The 19,435-nt window shown below is 35.1% G+C and overlaps 2 protein-coding genes and 1 pseudogene across 2 annotated transcripts; all 3 read left to right on the forward strand.

The window, feature by feature from the left end:
- Positions 1-2,042: 2,042 nt before the first annotated feature.
- Positions 2,043-2,978, forward strand: LOC116599316 (olfactory receptor 4A47). The gene has a single exon (XM_032359114.1). The coding sequence runs from the start codon at positions 2,049-2,051 to the stop codon at positions 2,976-2,978; it is 930 nt and encodes a 309-aa protein (XP_032215005.1). The 5' UTR covers positions 2,043-2,048.
- An 11,578-nt stretch (positions 2,979-14,556) lies between these two features.
- LOC116599359 (olfactory receptor 4A47-like) lies at positions 14,557-15,486 on the forward strand. Its single transcript, XM_032359169.1, has one exon. It carries the CDS (start codon positions 14,557-14,559, stop codon positions 15,484-15,486), a length of 930 nt encoding a protein of 309 aa, XP_032215060.1.
- Positions 15,487-16,721: 1,235 nt separating this feature from the next.
- On the forward strand, positions 16,722-17,756 carry LOC116598798 (annotated as a pseudogene).
- Positions 17,757-19,435: the final 1,679 nt, after the last annotated feature.

Below are 19,435 nucleotides of genomic sequence, written 5' to 3' on the forward strand. Positions count from 1 at the left end.
ATTTTTCTTTTTTGAGGGTACTAAAAATAAGTTCGTTTCTAGGGAACAGTTCACCTTTTGAAAGAGCCTGTTATTGACTTCTTGTGTTACATAGGTTGCCTGCCTTGATAAATTACCCTAATATTTTTATAATAATTATATTATCACATAATTTATTATTACTAATTAATAATAGTGTGGAATATTTGGTTTTTCTGTTTGCATCACGGAATTCCTTTTAAATAGATCTACAATAAATAATAACAATTTTCTGATGTACTTACAGGCCTCTGTGTAGAAAATGGACATACATAGTCATGTGAAGCCAAAAATATCCGTAAGGACTAATGCAGCTTTTTGTCCTTGGTAGTGACACCAAATGGAAGAGACGTTGCCAGGTCTTTATGAGTTAGTTAAAAAGTCCTCTTGCTGACTGTAAACAAGCCTTCAAAAAGTAAGCCATTGAGGGGTAATAGTGGAAGCCAGGTTTTTCAATTGTGTGAATTATTTTATTATGCAGGAAATTCTTATAAATAAATAAATTCTTATAAACTTGATTTTATAAGAGTTGAAAAGTTCTTTGGAATCACAAGAGATCTGAAGTCAATTGACGTTAGTTTTTTGTTTTTTTTTTTTAATTTCTTTTTTTTTTTTTTATTTCCAGCATAACAGTATTCATTATTTTTGCACCACACCCTGTGCTCCATGCAATTCGTGCCCTCTATAATACCCACCACCTGGTACCCCAACCTCCCACCCCCCGTCCCTTCAAAACCCTCAGATTGTTTTTCAGAGTCCATAGTCTCTCATGGTTCACCTCCCCTTCCAATTTCCCCCAACTCCCTTCTCCACTCTAAGTCCCCATGTCCTCCATGCTATTTGTTATGCTCCACAAATAAGTGAAACCATATGATAATTGACTCTCTCTGCTTGACTTATTTCACTCAGCATAATCTCTTCCAGTCCCGTCCATGTTGCTACAAAAGTTGGGTATTCATCCTTTCTGATGGAGGCATAATACTCTATCCCCAGGGGTACAGATGATTCACAGACGTTAGTTTTTAATTCCATCTCTGTCACTGAAGTGTGTATGACTTTGAGAAATTAAGCATTTTAAGCCCATTTCTTCAACTATAAAATGGGGATGGAAATTCTTGCTACTGTAAAGATAAAATGTGGTACATTAAATGTGATTCTATATAAATGTGCATATATAAATGTAGATATATATGTATAGGTGTGTATATATTATAAACACACACACAGTGTGTGTATTTTGTACACATATAATGTGATGAAAAATATTTTGTACCATATAATGAGATGGAGGTCATTTAGGAAGGAATAGGTTTATTGTGGAAAACGAAAAGATTATCTTAATAAATAATTAATTGATACCTATTTGGAAATGTCAGTTACGTAATTGTATACAGAGAGCCATTCATAAATTGTTCTCCCACTTTGCATATGTAAGTTACCTTAAGTGATTCTTCATTTAGGAATTACACTTTATGTATGACTTTTACATGGTGCATCTTTCATGGAATTTCCTTTCCGTCCTCTCTTGTTCTCTCATGTCTCCTTCAAAACTCAGCTAAAGCACTAAGTGTTATGTAAACAGTGAGTCTTGGAATACTATACCAAAAATTAATGATACACTGTATGGTGGCTAACGTAATACAATAAAAAAAAAAAAAGGAAAAAAAAAAACCAGCTCAAGTACTGCTTTCTCTGGAAGCCTTCCCAGATCCGATGTTGATTTATGTATTCTAGCACAGGGAACCCTTAGTCTACATGAATGTACTTACAGTGACTCTTGTTAAACTGGTATGTAATGATCTGTCCCCTATATAGGAAATCATCGAGAGGAAGAAACCATGTTGTGTTCAACTGGGTGATAATCAGTTATGACAGGTTTGACATAAATAGATTTTCCATGTGCATTGTTTATTGAATAAATAAAAAATTAAGTTTATAATATATTAAACATTTCCCCCTTTTTTTTTTTTAAGGGAAGCTGTTTCTGATAACTTAAATCAGCACCTATAAGGAATAGAGAGAGCCAAGGAATGGAACCAAAGAACAATGTTACCGACTTTGTCCTCTTGGGCCTCACACAGAATCCAAAGGAGCAGAAAGTACTTTTTGTTATGTTCTTGCTCTTCTACATTTTGACCATGGTGGGCAACCTGCTCATTGTGGTGACGGTTTCTTTCAGTAAGACCCTGGGATCACCTATGTACTTTTTTCTTGCTAGCTTATCATTTATGGATGTCATTTATTCCTCCTCTATTTCTCCTGAACTGATTTCAAGTTTGTTCCTTGGGGAAAATATCATATCCTTCCAATCTTGTATGATTCAGCTATTTACAGAACACTTTTTTGGTGGATCAGAGGTCTTTCTTCTGCTGGTGATGGCCTATGACCGCTATGTGGCCATCTGCAAGCCCTTGCATTACTTGGTGATCATGAGGCAGTGGGTGTGTGTTGTGCTGCTGGTAGTGTCCTGGGTTGGAGGTTTTTTGCATTCAGTAATTCAAGTTAGCACTATTTATAGGCTCCCATTTTGTGGCCCCAATGTCATTGATCATTTTTTCTGTGACATGTATCCCTTACTGAAACTGGTCTGTACTGACACGTATGTCATTGGCCTCTTAGTTGCAGCCAATGGAGGGCTGATCTGCAGTATTGTGTTTGTGCTTTTGCTCATCTCTTATGGTGTCATCTTGTACTCTCTAAAGAATCTTAGTTCAGAAGGGAGGCGGAAAGCCCTCCAGACCTGTGGTTCCCACATCACTGTGGTGGTCTTCTTCTTTGTTCCGTGTATTTTCATGTATGTAAGACCTGCTAAGACCTTCCCCATTGACAAATCATTGAGTGTGTTTTATACAGTCATTACTCCCATGCTGAACCCATTGATCTACACCCTGAGAAATTCTGAGATGACAAATGCTATGAAGAAGCTCTGGGGAAGAAATATCATATCTTGTAATAAATGATCACATCTTCCACCACAAAGAGAGTCATTTGGCATTACGGTTCATTTCCTTAGAATGCAGAGGTCTTCTTATATTTGATTCTGACTCTTCTTTCTCCAAAGAATTTCTGATAATTATGATTAAAGGATGGACTAGATGACTGTACTGTAATAAGCTTTCTTCCCTGCTGGAATATAAGGTCTATAATGTCTTCTGTATCACTTCACTTAGAATGGAGTAATGCCTTCATAGCAAGGAATCCATAACTAGGTAATGCATTAGTGAGGAAATTTTTATAAGATTGCACTAAATTTTTTTAAAGATTTTATTTATTTATTTGACAGACAGAGATCATAAGCAGGCAGAGAGGCAGGCGGGGGGGGGGGGGGGTAGGAAGCAGGCTCTCTGCTGAGCTGAGAGCCCCATGCAGGGCTCCATCCCAGGACCCTGAGATCAAGACCTGAGCTGAAGGCAGAGGCTTAACCCACTGAGCCACCCAGGCACCCTTTTAATTATATTCTTGTCATTTAGATATTTCATTACACTATTTAAAATATTCAGTCATGGATGGAATGTCCTCCTTGTTAAATTTCAGTTACCTTATATAAGAAAAGTTGAAGTGTAATAGCTAATAATAGCAAAAATGAGAATCTTAGAAAATAAGATAAGGTGTAGCATAAATTTCTTACTTATTTCTCAGCATGGTCTTTAGTCCTCTTCCTCAGGGACAGTCACTTCATCAGTTTCTTAAAATTTGTCAGGTAATAATCTTTACAAATGCCTGTACATTTAATTATACGTATATGTATTTTTTCTGTGTATGTAAATGTTTTCTTTTACTATGTAACATCTTTAAAAATATTTCTTTATTAGTTTATTTAAGTTCAATTAATTAACATATAGTATGTCATTAGTTTCAGATGGAGAGTTCAGTTATTCATCAATCGCATATTATACCCAGTGCTCATTACATCATGCCCTGCTTGTTGCTTATGCAACATCTGCTTTTAAATACACTTTTAATTTTATGATTTTTTAATATACTTTTTATTTTTGTTTTTTATTGAAATTTACTTGCCATACTGTCTTAGGTTCAAGTAACATAGTGCTCTGACAATTATACAGATGACAGAATGCTCACCGTGATAAGCATAGTCACCATCTGTCACCATACAAAGGTATTAGGACAGCATTTATTATATTTCCTATGCTGCACTATACTGTTTGGCTTGAATATTTTATAATTGGAAGTTTGTACCTCTTAATCAACTTCACCTATTTTGCTGGTCCCCTCAACACCTCCCTTTTACCAATCATCGGTTTGTTCTCTGTATTTGAGCCTGTTTTTTTTTCCATTTTTTTTATTTTAGATTTTTGGTAGAAGTGAAATCACCTGCAACATTGAAGACATTCCATACCATTCTATACAGATCTAAATCTAGTTTTTCTTGTATTTGGTAATACTGCCTTATAAATATATACTGAAATTAATGTATGCATTTCTCTTTGGATCCTAAAGTTTCAGTATGACAAACAATTTTGCAATACATATATATTTTTGAATATGTGCAAAGATGAGTTCCTAGGAGTACAGTTGTTGCTATAGGTATTTGAATCAATCAATGGTCACATAGTTAAATCTCATTGTTCACACTTATTGCCAAACTGCCATCCTTGAGGTGGTACTTACAGCTACATTGCTGCAACTGAGAGTCCTCCTATCCACATTCTCAACAACGTGTGCCTATAAATACTTAAGGCATAGAACAATCTGATTAGAAATATTTTATTTCATTTTTATGCTTTAATCAAAATCCTTTTATTTAAAATCCTTCTTATATAATTGTTTGAACAATCTGATTAAAATTATTTTATTTCATTTTTATATCCTTTTTTTCAAAATCCTTTTAGTGTAATTGAGTTTGAGCACCTTGTCATATATTTAGCACGATTTGTATTTTTTTTTCCTATGGATCATCTATTAAAGCTTATTTCATTCAATTGTTGACCTTTCCCATGCTGATTTTTATGAGTCATTTGTGTACTAAAGAAATGATCCTTTTTAGTGTTGTATATATAATTATTATTTTTCTGACTTGTGATATTTTAACTTTTTTATACTAGATATATGTGATATTTTTAACTTTCGTATACTACTTTTTTTTTATTATGTTCAGTTAGCCAACATGTAGTACATTATTAGTTTTTGATACAGTGTTCAGTGAATCATGAGTTTTGTATAACACTAGTGCTCGTCACAACATATGCCCTCCTTAATACCCATCCCTGGGCTACCTCACCCCCCCACCTTTCTGTAACTGTCAGTTTGTTTCCCAGAGTCCAGAGTCTATATTTTGTCTTACATTTTACATTTAATGTTTTTTTGCTTTGTATTTTGCTTAAAAAGACTTTCCTTACTTCTTTCATGCCAAAATATTCTTCAGCTATTTTTAGCACTTAATTTTTAAGTACTTCTTTTGGTCTTATATTAAAATTGTTGATTCATTGGGAATTTATTGTGATATAGGGATTAACTGGGGATTGAATATTTTTTTCTAATTTTTAGTTGTTCTTTTAAATAGTTGTATAATTATCTTTTTACCATTGACCTGAAATCCTGACTATTATATTCTAATGTCCCATTGGTATTTGGATCCAATTTAGGAATATTCTGTTTTATTGATGTCTTTATTCAAGTCCCAATTGAGATACAATATATGTTTCATATATATAACTCATATCGATATGTGATGAGACTAGTGGTGTCTATTTTCTGTTCTTTTTCAGATTTATAATTAGTCTTGCATATTTTTGTGTCAATTTCAAGTTTAAAATAATAAGTTTATATGTAAATAAGATAAATGTTTAACATTAAAAATGTTTAAAAAAGTTAAAAAATAGTTGAACATGGTTTAGTTACATAACAAAGGCAGTTATTATGTTTAGGATGTTTCAGTTTAAGATTAATTTAAGAAGAGTTTATAGCTTTCCAGTACTGAGACTGTTATCCATGAGCAGGTCTTTTCATTTAACAAGTATCTTTCATGACCTTGGGTACTGCTTCCATTTTCTTCCTGTATGAGTTATGCCTTCTAGATATCTTCTGTTTTTCATCCATGACCCTGAAATGCTGTTTGGCACTTTTGCTATAATAAAAACCATCTCTTCAGGAAGTGTGTGACTGACGTCTTTGCTGACTATCCATGTGGCCATCTGCAAACACATGTACTATATAATCGTTACAAATGACAGGGATAGGGCTGCTTTTTTGGGGATACATGTACTAGAAGCTTTGTCCTTGCAACCATTCAGGTCCTCCTCACAGTGTGGCTGCTTGTGTGCAACTCCATTGTCATACACCATTTATGCATGATGTAAACCCTTGATTGAAACTCATTTGTATGGACACTCATATCACATCACTGTGGTGGTCTTAGTGTTGTGTCCTGAATATTTATATATTTGCACCCAGTCACCACCTTCTCCACTGATAAAGCTGTGGCTGTGTAGTATAGCATGGTAACTCCTTTGTTAAACTTAAAACTGCAGACTCAGAAATTTGGAGGTGAAAAATGTAATGAGGAAGTTCTAGGATAAAAATGGTAAGTTTAAGAGATATCCATAACTTTATAAGATAAATTTGTCTCTTAAATGGACAGAGAAAAGGTAATTTCTATGTTACAGAGGCACATGAACACTATTTGTCAAAAGTGTATTTATTTTAGCATATAGATACTGGGAGGAAGGGTCAGGGACAAATTATTTATCATAGTAAAAATACCCTATTTTAGATATATGTATTGTCGAATTGACTGTCAAAGTTTAATATACTGAGAGAATTAGAGTTCTCATAAAATCCAGATTGTCAGGACACAACTCTGGAGATTTTAATTTACAGTTTTGTTGTTGGAGGACATATTTACTTTTAGAAAAATTACTCAGGTGTCTCTGAAGCCAGTAATCTTTGCATATACTCTAGCTATTATGCTACAGTTTGTGTTCACATAATGAACCTATCAGTGAAATCAACTTAGTTCTTTTTTTGTGGTACTCTAAAATTTTTTTTCCTATTTTGTGTATGTATTTTTGAAATTCCAGTATAATTAACATTTAGTGTTATATTACTTTCAGGTGTACACTGTAGTGGTTCAACAGTTATATGCAATACTCAGTGCTCATCTCAATAAGTGTATTATGGATTTCCTTCATCTATTTCACCCATCACCCCACCCACCTCCTCTTTGGTAACCACCAATTCTCTATATTTAAGAGTCTGTTTTGTTTATCTCTTTTTTCCCCATTGCTCATTTGTTTTCTTTCATAAATTCCACATGGGTGAAATCATATGGTACTTGTCTTTCTCTGACTGACTTATTTCATTTAGCATTATAACCTCTAGATCCATCTGTGTTGTTTCAAATAGCAAGATTTCATTCTTTTTTATGGCTGAATAATATTCCATTGTGTCTACATACCACTTCTTTATCCATTCATCAATCAATGGACAGTTCCATAATTTGGGTATTGTAAATAATGTTGCAAAAAACCTAGGGGTGCATTTATCTTTCCAAATTAGTGTTTTTGTTGGGGTGCCTGGTTGGCTCAATCAAGTTACCCATCTAACTTTGGCTCAGGTCATGATGCAGGGTCCTGGGATCTAGCCTTGGGTCAGGTTCCCTGGTGCAGGAATCCTGCTTCTCCCCCTCTCCGCTCATGCTCTCTCTTGTTACTCTCCTTCTCTCAAATAAATAAAGAACTAAATAAATCTTCAAAAAATTGTGTTTTCATATTCTTTGGGTGAATTCTCAGTAGTGGGAATACTAGATCATATGACAATTCTATTTTCAATTGTTTAAAGAGCTTCCATGCTATTTTCCACTGTGGTCGCACCAGTTTGCATTCTCACCAACAGTTCCCTTTTCTTCACATCCTTGCCAACACTTGTTATTCCTTATGTTTTGATTTTAGCCATTCTGACAGGTGTGAGGTGATATCTCACTGTATTTTTGATTTGGATTTCCCTGATGATGAGTGATGTTAAGCATCTTTCCATCTGTTTGTTGGCCATCTTTATGTCTTCTTTGGAGAAATATCTGTTCATGCTTTTTGCTTATTTTTAGTTGGATTATTTGTGTGTGTGTGTTTTTTTTTTGGCATTAAGTTGTATAAGTTCTTTATGTATTTTGGATACTAACCCATTATTAGATACGTCATTTGCAAATATCTTTTCTCATTCCTACGTTGTCTTTTAGTTTTGTTCATTATTTTCTTCATTGTGCAGATTTTTATTTCAATGTAATACCAGTAGTTTATTTATGGTTTTCTTTCTTTTGCCTCAGGATGGTCGGGTTTTAGAATATAGATGAAATTTGGTGGGGTGAGTTCCGGAGCTGTCAGTCAAGAAAGAAATCTTGAGATGTCTCTGGTGCAAAGGTGGTTTTATTAAAACATGTGGACAGGACCCATAAGGAGAAAAATCTGCCCAGGGTTTGTGAGCTGTGGCTGATTATGTACTTCAGAGTTGGGGGAGGTAAGGAAAAAGGTGGTTTCAAAAGGATTTTTGTATGTTAAAGAAGACTCACAGGATACCAGAGGCCTTGTGAAATTAAAGTTGTTTTCCCTTCTAGTAAGGCATTAACAGTAAAAGAGTTGGGAGCTTCCTGGAGGAACAAAAATTTCACTTCACCTGCTTCAAGTTTCTGTCAATGGGCTGCAGATTATGAGGACCTTTAATTGTATTTACATTCACTTCTTGAAGCTATACCGTTGATAGAAATGTTTCGTTCCTGTACATTGCTAAGATTTTTGTAAACTTAGGGAGACTCATGTCTTGCAGGATTGTAATCTTTATAAACTATTTTGTTTTTCCTTTAGGGCATCCAGGAATGCCTGAGGACTGTCACATATATCCCATGGAGTGGTGGGCTGTGGACTGTCAGCTTCTGCCTGTCCTCAGTTAGTCTTCTGCTCCCTCATCAAGGAGACATATATAGAAAAATGTAACTGTGGCTAATGCCATAGACAGTATTGCCATTGCTCTGTTTTAAGGTTTTTATGTTTTCAGTTTTCACATTTAGGCCTTTAATCTATTTTGAGTTTATTTTTGTGTATAGTGTAAGAAAGTGGTCCAGTTTCATTCTTTTTCATGTAGCTGCTGTCCAGTTTTTCCAGTGCCATTGGTTGAAGAGACTGTTTTTTCCTCACAACATATTCTTACCTCCTTTCTTGTAGATTAACTTCCAATAATCATGAGTTTATCTGGGTTCTCTATTCTGTCTATTGAACTATGTGTCTAATTTTGTGCCAGTAACATACTGTTCTCATTGCTACAGCTTTGTAGTATATCTTCATAGCTGGGATTGTGATACCTCATAATTTACATCCTTTTATTTTGCAAATTCCTTGACTGATTTTTATAGATATTTCATTTACTGCTTATGGAAGTTATCTTAGTTTTTAAGTTTAGCTTTTAAATTGTGGTAAACTATATGTGGCAAATGTACAGTTTTAGCCATTTGTACGTTCATAGTTCAGGGGCATTAAGTTACTTCACTATTTTATAATAACATAACCACCATGTGTTTCTGGTACTTTTTCATTTTCCCAAACTGAAACCAGACACCCATTAAATACTAATTGCCATTCCCTCTCCGTGAGGTCTAGGCAACCACCATTCTACATATGATCTGTGAATTTGATATGCTAAGTACATTGTGTAAGTAGAAACAGACTGTGCTTGTCTTTTTGTGACTGCCTTATTTCACTTAGCAGAATCTATTATAAGTTAGTATGTTTTGGTGTGTGTCAGAATTTCCTTCATATTTCAGGGCTTAATAGTATTCCACTGTGTGTGTACACCTCATTTTATTTATACAGTTACCTGCTAGTAAATGCTTTGGTTGCTTCTTCTTACTGGCTATTGTGAATACTGCCATGAAAATGAGTGTAGAAATATGTGATTGAATTCCTAATTTCCATTACTTTGGGACTACACCTAGATGTGAAATTGCTAGATCATGCAATAATTCTTTAAGTGTTTGAGAACTACCATAACATTTTCCATAGAGCAGTATCATTTGACATTCCCAACAGTAATGCACAATTATTCCAGGTTTTCCACATTCTCTCCTACATTTATGTGTGTGTGTGTGTGTTCTTTAATAGTTATCTGTGTTGGTCTGAAGTGATATTTCATTATGATTTTAAAATCCATTTTCTAATGATTAATGATACTGAGATCTTTTCTTGTGCCCACAGGCCATTTATATATTTTCTTCTGAGAAATGTCTATGCAAGTTCTTTGTTTTAATCTAGTTGTTTATTTCATTGTATTTTTAATTTTATTTATTTATTTATTTTTCTTTAAAGTTTTTTTATTTATTTGAGAGAGAGAGAGAGAGCTCACACAAACTAAGGGAAGAGGCAGAGCAAGAAGCAGACTCACCGCTGAGCAGGGAGCCTGATGCAGGGCTCAATCCCAAAAGCCTGGGACCAAGACCTGAGCCAAGCCTAAGGCAGATGCTCAACCAACTGAGTCACCCCCCAGGTACCCTTCATTGTGTTTTAAGATGCAGAAATTCCTTATGTACTCTGGATATTAATACCTTATCAAATATATTATTTGCAATTATTTTCTCCACTTTTATGTGTTGTTTCACATTGTTGGTGGTGTTGCTTGATGCACAAAAGTTCTTTATATTGATAAAGTACAATTATTCTATTTCTTTTTGTCTGTGTTTTTGGAATCATTGCCAAATCCAAGGTCATAGTTTTTCTTCTATGTGTTCTTATAAGAGTTTTATAGTTTTAGCTAGATTTTAGATCTTGATCCATATTGAGTTAATTTTTGCATATGATATGCATTAAGGGTTCAATTTCATTCCTGTCTATACGGCTATCCAGTTTCACAGCACCATTTTTTGAACCACCTGTCTCTACCCCATGACTACTCTTGACATCTTTGTTGAAAATCATTGAATACATATGCAAAGGTTTATTTCTCGGCTCTGAATTTTGTTCCATTACTATGTCTGTTTTTATGTCAATATCACACTCTTTTGATTACCATAGCTTTGTAGTAAGTTTTAGATCCAGGAAGTTTTCCAACTTTGTTCTTTTTTTTCCCCCTCTTTTTCTTTCCAATATTATTTTCTCTGTTTGTGTTCCTTGACATTCCATGTGAGTTTTTGGATGGATTTTTCTATTTCTCAAAGAACATTTCTTTTTTGATGGGGGGTTTATAGGGATTACATTGAATCTATAGATCAGATTAGGTAGCATTGACATATTAATGGCATGAACTATATCAGTCCATGAAAGTCCTTCCATTTATTTGTATCTTTCATATTGTCTTTCAGCAACATTTTGTAATTTTGCACTGTAGAAGACTTTTGCCTCCTTACTTATGTTTTTTCTCAAATATTTATTATTTTTGATGTTGTTGTTAAAGGAATTGTTTTCCTAATCCTCTCTGGGCTATTCACTGGTAACATAGAAATTCAATATATTTTCATGAAAAAAGTAACCTCTCAACAAATTGGGTAGAGAAGGAATATACCTCAACATAAAAGGCCATATATGACAGATCCATGTGTAACATCACACTCAAAAAGGAAAGGTTGAAAGCTTTCCCACCACACTCAGGAATAAGATGAGAGTGCCTACTCTCACCTCTCCTTCTCCCAAAAGCATTGGAATAAAATCCCTGTGATATTTTTAGCAATTTCTACATGTAGATCAGGCCATCAGTGAAGTGAGTTCACTTCCTTTTTACTTAAAATTACTAGCTGTGACTATGTTTCTTTATTTTTTTTATTTTTAAATATTTTATTTATTTGTTTGACAGAGATCACAAGTAGGCAGAGAGGCAGGCAGATATTGGAGGGAAGCAGGCCCCCTGACCATGACTCCAGCTGAAGGCAGAAGCCCCAGCCCACGGAGCCACCCAGGCGCCCCTGTGACAGTGTTTCTGATGTTGGCAACTATCTCAGATTAAACATTATCTTTGAAGAAAGGCCTTCAGTGATTATCTTCTTCATAGTAGAATTCTCCCTGAGTACCTTGTTTTCCTTATTATTAGCACTGAAAAGATTATGAATAGTATGCTAAATTGTTCCTTTATTTATTGTCTAATTCTATTATGAGAAAATAAGGTCCATGGAGGAAGGACCCTTTGCATAATTTTTGCCTATTTCATTAATTGCTGTGTCTTCACTCATAGCACTGTTCTTGGCAGTAAATAAGTGCTCCAAATTTAAAATTAAAATTTTTTTTTTTAATTAAAAATTTTAAAATAAAAAAATAACAATTGAATAATTATTATGTCTAAATCTGTGAATAAATATCTAGAACATCTAACCAAACTGCAAGGTAACATAAATTGACTATTAAATGAAAGGAAAGAAAAACTTGCTATGACAAGTGGGGAAAGACATGATAAATTAATTTTTCCTAACACAACATGGCAGGGCTGAAATTTTATTCTTGATTGGTGGTAGTCTTACAATGGTTCTAAGGATATATATATTTTTTATGACCCTAACTATGTGATTTGACTTAATACCTTCCTCCTAAAGATATTTTTAAAGTTTTTGTGGAAATTCCCAGCGAATTTAATTAAGCAAGAATTAGTCTTGGACACTTCCCAATTCTAGAACTTAATGAGGAGTTTGGTTAGAAGGCATAAAATGTTCAGTGATCTTTGCTTGTGTTGGGAAGAAGATGCTATGCTCCTAACTACCGATATATATATTTTTAGGGGGGTTCTGTTAGGCTTACAGCATTACCTAAAGAGAAGCACAGAATGTCTCTTAAAATATCAAGTCAGCTAATCTGAGCAAACTGACAGGACAGAATGAAGTTGACTAAAGAGCTGAATGGTATTTTTCCATTTAGACATTAGTAGGAGAGAAGTTACTTGAGAAAAGACTCCCTCGGGAATGTCTGGTTGCTATCTCCTTATCTAAGAATAGGAATTCCTTGTATTTTTGGTAAATTCTTCTAATTTGCTAAATTTTTTATTTCTGTGTGGATCCTGGATTTCCTAGGAAGTATTTTGCAGTACAAATAAAAGCAAACTTCTGAATAACCAGAAGACCCCAAGGAGAGAACGAACAGACAGTTGAATGAAATAAAATATGTCCTCAAGTAATAATGCAACTTTTTACCTTCTCTTGTCAGACTGGTTGATAGAAGAAGTCCATGTTCCTGTGAATGAGTAAAACGTGTTCCTTCAGATTGTGGACTTTCCTACCTAAGGTAAGAATAACAGTAAATAGTGGAAACCAGGCATTGCAATTGTGTGAGTATATTTATTCCATAAAAGATTACTTTAGATAAAGCAAACTTGGATTGCAATTCTAGCTTTATCACTTAAAAATGAATGACTTTGGAAAAATTAATTAGATGTTCTGAGCCTCTGTTTTTCAACTCTGAAATGAGGATTATAGTTCCTGTTACTGTAATAGAAATGTGATTCCTTAAGTTGTGAGCCTGTGAGTGAAATCCCCTGTAGTTGTTGTGAGCAGTGGCATTATCAGATCAGAATCAGATTTAAAAAGGATCATTTGGACTGCTTCACAGCCACAAACTTATGGAAGCCAGAATGAAAGGGGAGGGATGTTGTGGGAGGCTAGTGCAGTGGACCAGAAGTGGTGCGGGGAGGGGAATGATCAAGTAAGTGATCTATTTTAGAGGGGGTGAATAAGATTTATTAAAGGTATCAGTAAGCTATACAAGAGCAAGAATGGCATGAAGGACATGGCGATATTTCTTGTCTGAGCAATGATATGGGAGGTGGTACCATTTAATTAGATGGGAAACACAATACGTATATTGATGAAAACTAAAAATTTGCTTTCAAAAGTACTGAATTAATATCCAAGTGGAAATGTCTAAAGTTGGAGACTATATATAGTCTCCAACTCTGGAGATATCTATATTTATATCTATATATCTATCTATATATAGATAATATGTATTTTTATATATAATATGTGTATAATAATATGTGTATAATATATAATATAATGAAATGTGTATAATATATAATATGTGTATAATATGTGTATAATTTCAGGACTTCTTCCTGAAAGAAGTCTCAGGAAAGATGCAATCCAGGGCCACAAACTTCCATTCCTAGTTTGATCCACTCACTTCAAATATGTCAGTTACCTTAAAGGGGCCTCAAGTATTTAGTTTTATGATTTTATGAACTGTGTATCTTTGCATGGAATTCCCTTGCCTTATTTTCTTGTCCTTTCAGTTTTCCTTTGCCACTCAGTTAAAGCATTGCTTCCTCTGGGAAGCCTTCTCTGACTGCAGTTTGCTTATGACCTTCACACTGTGCAACTATCTTTATACTATCGCTTATTACATTGGTGACTATTACGTATGCTATCACTGAGTGTTGGAAACCATGGCTTATTCAACTTGGAAATCACAATGTCTGTGACACATGTGACATAAACAGGTACTTCTGCCACAATTTTTTAATTGAATGAGTCAAAAAAGAGTAATCTTATAATGCATTTAAAATTTTCCCCTTTCTTTTGTAGATCACTTGCTTCTAATAAAAGAAGTCAGTTCCTAATGCAGATAGATGGAACCAAATAGCAATGTAACTTACTTTGTCCTCTTGGGCCTCACCCAGGATCCAAAGGAACAAAAGATCCTTTTTGTTATGTTCTTAGTCTTTTATATTTTGACTGTGGTGGGAAACCTGCTCATTGTGGTGACTGTAACTGTCAGTAAGTCCCTGGACTCACCTATGTACTTTTTTCTTGCTAGCTTATCATTTATGGATGTCATTTATTCATCTTCTATTTCTCCCAGATTGATTTCAGACCTGTTGTTTGCAGAAAATACAATATCCTTCCATGCTTGTATGACTCAGCTATTAACAGAACACTTTTTTGGTGGATCAGAGGTCTTTCTTCTGTTGGCGATGGCCTATGACCGCTATGTGGCCATCTGCAAGCCCTTGCATTACTTGGTGATCATGAAGCAGTGGGTGTGTGTTGTACTGCTGGTAGTGTCCTGGGTTGGAGGTTTTCTGCATTCAGTAATTCAAGTTAGCACTATTTATAGGCTCCCATTTTGTGGCCCCAATGTCATTGATCATTTTTTGTGTGACATGTATCCCTTATTGAAACTTGTCTGTACTGACACATATGTCATTGGCCTGTTAGTGGTGGCCAATGGAGGGCTGATATGCAGTATTGTGTTTGTGCTCTTGCTCATCTCTTATGGTGTCATCTTGCACTCTCTAAAGAACCTTAGTTCAGAAGGGAGGCGGAAAGCCCTCCAGACCTGTGGTTCCCACATCACTGTTGTGGTCTTCTTCTTTGTTCCTTGTATTTTCATGTATGCAAGACCTGCTAAGACCTTCCCCATTGACAAATCATTGAGTGTGTTTTATACAGTCATAACCCCCATGCTGAACCCACTGATCTACACTCTGAGAAATTCTGAGATGACAAATGCTATGAAGAAGCTCTGGGGAAGAAATATTATATCTTTGAGTAGATAAATGTATCATTCACCATGAAGAGAATTATTTGCCTTTAGGATCTATATCTTTGGACTGTAGAAGTCCTCTTAAGTTTGATTTTTACTTCCTTTATTTGTAAGAATTATAAGTAAATTATTATTAAAGTGAAAAATTTCCCTTGAGACTAGAATGTAAGGTCCATAACACCTTGTCAATCTCTAATTAGAAATGTGTGATGCCTCTATAGCAAGGAATTCATACTAGGTAATGAATCACTGAGGACATTTTTATATGATTACACTAATTTTTGGTTATTTAAAAATTTTTTAAAAACATTTTTTCTGACACAGTATTTTTTTTAGATTCAATCAGTTAAGTTTATCCTTTTTATATTATTTGAAATAATGCTATGTAGAGTTTTCCTTATTAATTTTTGGTTGCTTTACATAAAAATATTTAGATTAATACTTTTAGTTTACATAAGAAAAATTGAAGTGTAATAGCCAAAAATAGGTAAAAATAATAATATTGAAAGCCTTACAAAAAGAGATACAGTGTAAGATTAAGTTCTGTTTTACTCTCAGCATTGTTTCCAATTTTCTTCTCCAGAGGCAGTTGCTTGATCTGTATCTTTAAATTCATCAGGTAATCTTTACAAATGCAAGTGTAAATTTAAATATTTATATGTGAGTCTTTCAATGTGTATGTAAATGCTTTCCTATAGAAATTTTTATAAATCTATAAAATTTTATAAATAAAAATAATTTTATTATTTTATTATTAATTTATAATAAATTATAAATTTATTATTTTAATATTTATTAATAAATATTTATAAATTATACAAATAAAATTTATAAAATTTTAATTCATAATAGCTTTGTTAATTGATTTTTTAAAAGATTTTATTTGTTTATTTGGCAGACAGAGATCACAAGTAGGCAGAGAGGCAGGCAGAGATAGAGAGGGGGAAGCAAGCTCCCGGCTGAGAGAGAGCCTGATACAGGGCTAGATCCCAGGACCCTGAGATCATGACCTGAGTGGAAGGCAGAGGCTTAACCCACTGAGTCACCCAAGCACCCCTATTGATTTATGTTTAATTGAGATATAGCTGACATACAATATTATACTAGTTTCAGGTTTATACCATCGTGATTCAACAGTTATGTACATTATGATAGTGTGTGGGATTAGGGAGGGAGAGAGGTGTTGAACAGTCTCTTGGAGAGCCCTCATTTTTCCAGACGCCTTGGTTTGGGCTCCTTCTGTTCCCCATGGCAGGATGTCTGGCCTCTGACTTGGCATTCTTGTATCCACAAGGGGATGGGAGTGGACTGGATGGGCCAGGAGTGCTAAAGTCCTACTGGGTTGACCCTCTCACCGGGCTGACCATCTGTTACCCTCCTGGTGGGTCAGGAATAGAATCAGGGTTTGGGTCAGATGTGGAATTTTGGGGGGTTCCCCGATGCCTCCCTGCCATATGAGTTCTGCAGAAGGACAGCATTCTGTGGCCATGAGGTTAAGGTGGAGTGGGTGCTTCAAGGCAGCCTGGAGAGCTCTCAGGCAGAGGGCAAGCTAGGAGCTGAAGTGGAAAGCCAGCTCCAAGGATTCTTTCCCTGAGCAGAGGAAAAGCTGGAGCTAAACCCTGCAGAGTCCCAGGACATCAAAGTTCTGCTGAAAGACATGAAACAATTTGCCAAGCCCTTGAGGCAGAAGAGGATCACTCTAGGATATACTCAGGCCCATGTGGGGCTCACCCTGAAGATTCTTTTGGGAAGGTGTTTCACCAAATAACCTTATCTGCCTTTGAGCCTCAGCAGCTCAGTTTCTACAACACATGTATGCTGTGGCCCCTGCTGTAGAAGTGGGTGGTGGAAACTGACAACAACAAAAATCTGCAGGAGATATACAAAGCAGGGACCCCTGTGCAGGAATGAAAGAGCAAGTGAACAAGTCTGGAGCATCATATGAGGTAACCTGGAGAACATGTTCCTGTAGTGCCTGAAACCCACCCAGGTGCAGATCAGCCCCATTGCCCAGAAGCTGGGGTGTGAGAAGCATGTGGTCTAAGTATACATCTGCAATGGTCTTCAGTAGGGACTACTGGCCAGGATAGGATTTTGAGGCTGCTGGGTCTCTTTTTTCAGGGGTACCCATATCCTTTCTTTCGGCACCAGGGCCTGGCTAGGTACCCCAGGCTATGGGACCCCCACTTCACTACCCTATACTCCTTGATTCGTTTCCCTGAGGATGGAGCCTTTCCCTCAGTGTCTGTCACCACTCTGGGCTCTCCCATGCTTTCAAACTGAGGTGCCCTTCCCAGGATTGTGGGGGGGGCAGAGGAGAGGGGAGAGCTAGGGAACAAGTACCTGGGGTTTGTCTCAGGTCTTTGGGATCAAGTTCTTCATTCACTGAGAAAGGATTTGGGAACACAAAAGATGTGGGGGCAGGAAGTTTGAGAGGTCTATTTGGAGGGAAGTCAAAGTTCAAGGATGTTTTGTTTTTTAATCCCTGCATCACTCATCACTTTGTTCTTAAAGAAACCTGGGATGCAATAAAACAAAAAGTACATTACAGAATGCTGATCATGAAAAGTGTAGCTTCCATCTCTTACCATCTGTTACCTGCCAAAGTCGATACAATATTATTGGTTATATCCACTAGGCTGTACTTTTCATGCTTGTGAGTTATTTATTTTATTCCCCAGATATTGTACCTTTCAGCCCCTTCACCTACTTCCCAAATCCCTCCTCTCCCTTCCCCTTGGCAGCAGGCATTTGTTTCTGTATTTATGAGTCTGTTTTTGTTTTTTGTTTGTTTTGGTGAGTTGATTAAATTCCACATAAAAGTGAAATCTTTTGTAACATCTTGAAGATATGCCATACTAGTCTATATAGATCTCTTCATTTTTCTTATACTCCATGTTACTCACTTGTAAATATATACTAAAATAAATATCTCCATTCCTGTTCATGTTATTACTTTTTTCTGTAATGAAGAATTTTATAATTGTGTGTTTGTGAATATGAGCAATATGAGTTTGTAGGAGAGGACTTTTTAGGAATGTATTTGAGTCAATAGTCAGATAGCTAAATGTTGAATTTCATAGTTATTGCTAAACTGTTGTCCTTGAGATTGTACTAATAGCTACCCTGCTGCTCAGTCTGTGAAAGTACTTCTGTCCATATTCTCCACAACCATCCCCAGATACATACTTATGGTATAAGGCAACCAAAAAACTTACAGTCTTTCTCATATTATTGAGTTTGGGTATCTTTTCATGTGTTTAGTGAATCATCTGTTTTTTTTTAAAAATCTGTTTTGTGTAATTGTTGATCTTTTCCATACTGATATTAGTGAGTGCTGTCTTTTACTGAGGAAATGATCTCTTCTACTGTTGTATAAGTAATTGATATTTTTCAAGTAATTGAACCTGTGATGTGTTTTAATACTTGTATACATTATAGAATGCTTTTAGCATGTAAGTAATGTCCTTATTAATTTAATATTAAGTTATTTTTGGCTTATATATCTTGCTTAAAAAGACTTTTCCCATTTCATTCATACCAAAATATTCTTCAACTGCTTTTTTAGCTCTTAATTTTAAAGCATTGTTGAGCCTGCATAATTACATTAAAACTTTTGATCCATCTAGAATTTATTTTTATATAGGCATTAAAGAGGTATGGATTTTTTAGTTGGTTTTCTAAATTTCAGGGTTTTTTAAAATAGTTTCATAGTTTTCTTTTTGCCATTGACTTGAAGTCCTATTATATCTAAAGCTCCTTATACACTTGGATCCCATTTAAGATTTAATTCTGTTTCGTTGATCTCTATTCATTCCCAGTTGGTACACAATAAAATTGCTTTCATATGTAACACATTTTTATATACCTCATTTTTTATTCAGATTTATGCTTATTCTTGTGTATTTACATTTCAAAGAGAAGTTTAAAGTTAAAAAATGATTTTACATTGAAATAAGTAA

Source organism: Mustela erminea, chromosome 9, assembly GCF_009829155.1.
Source record: "Mustela erminea isolate mMusErm1 chromosome 9, mMusErm1.Pri, whole genome shotgun sequence".
NCBI lineage: Eukaryota > Metazoa > Chordata > Mammalia > Carnivora > Mustelidae > Mustela > Mustela erminea.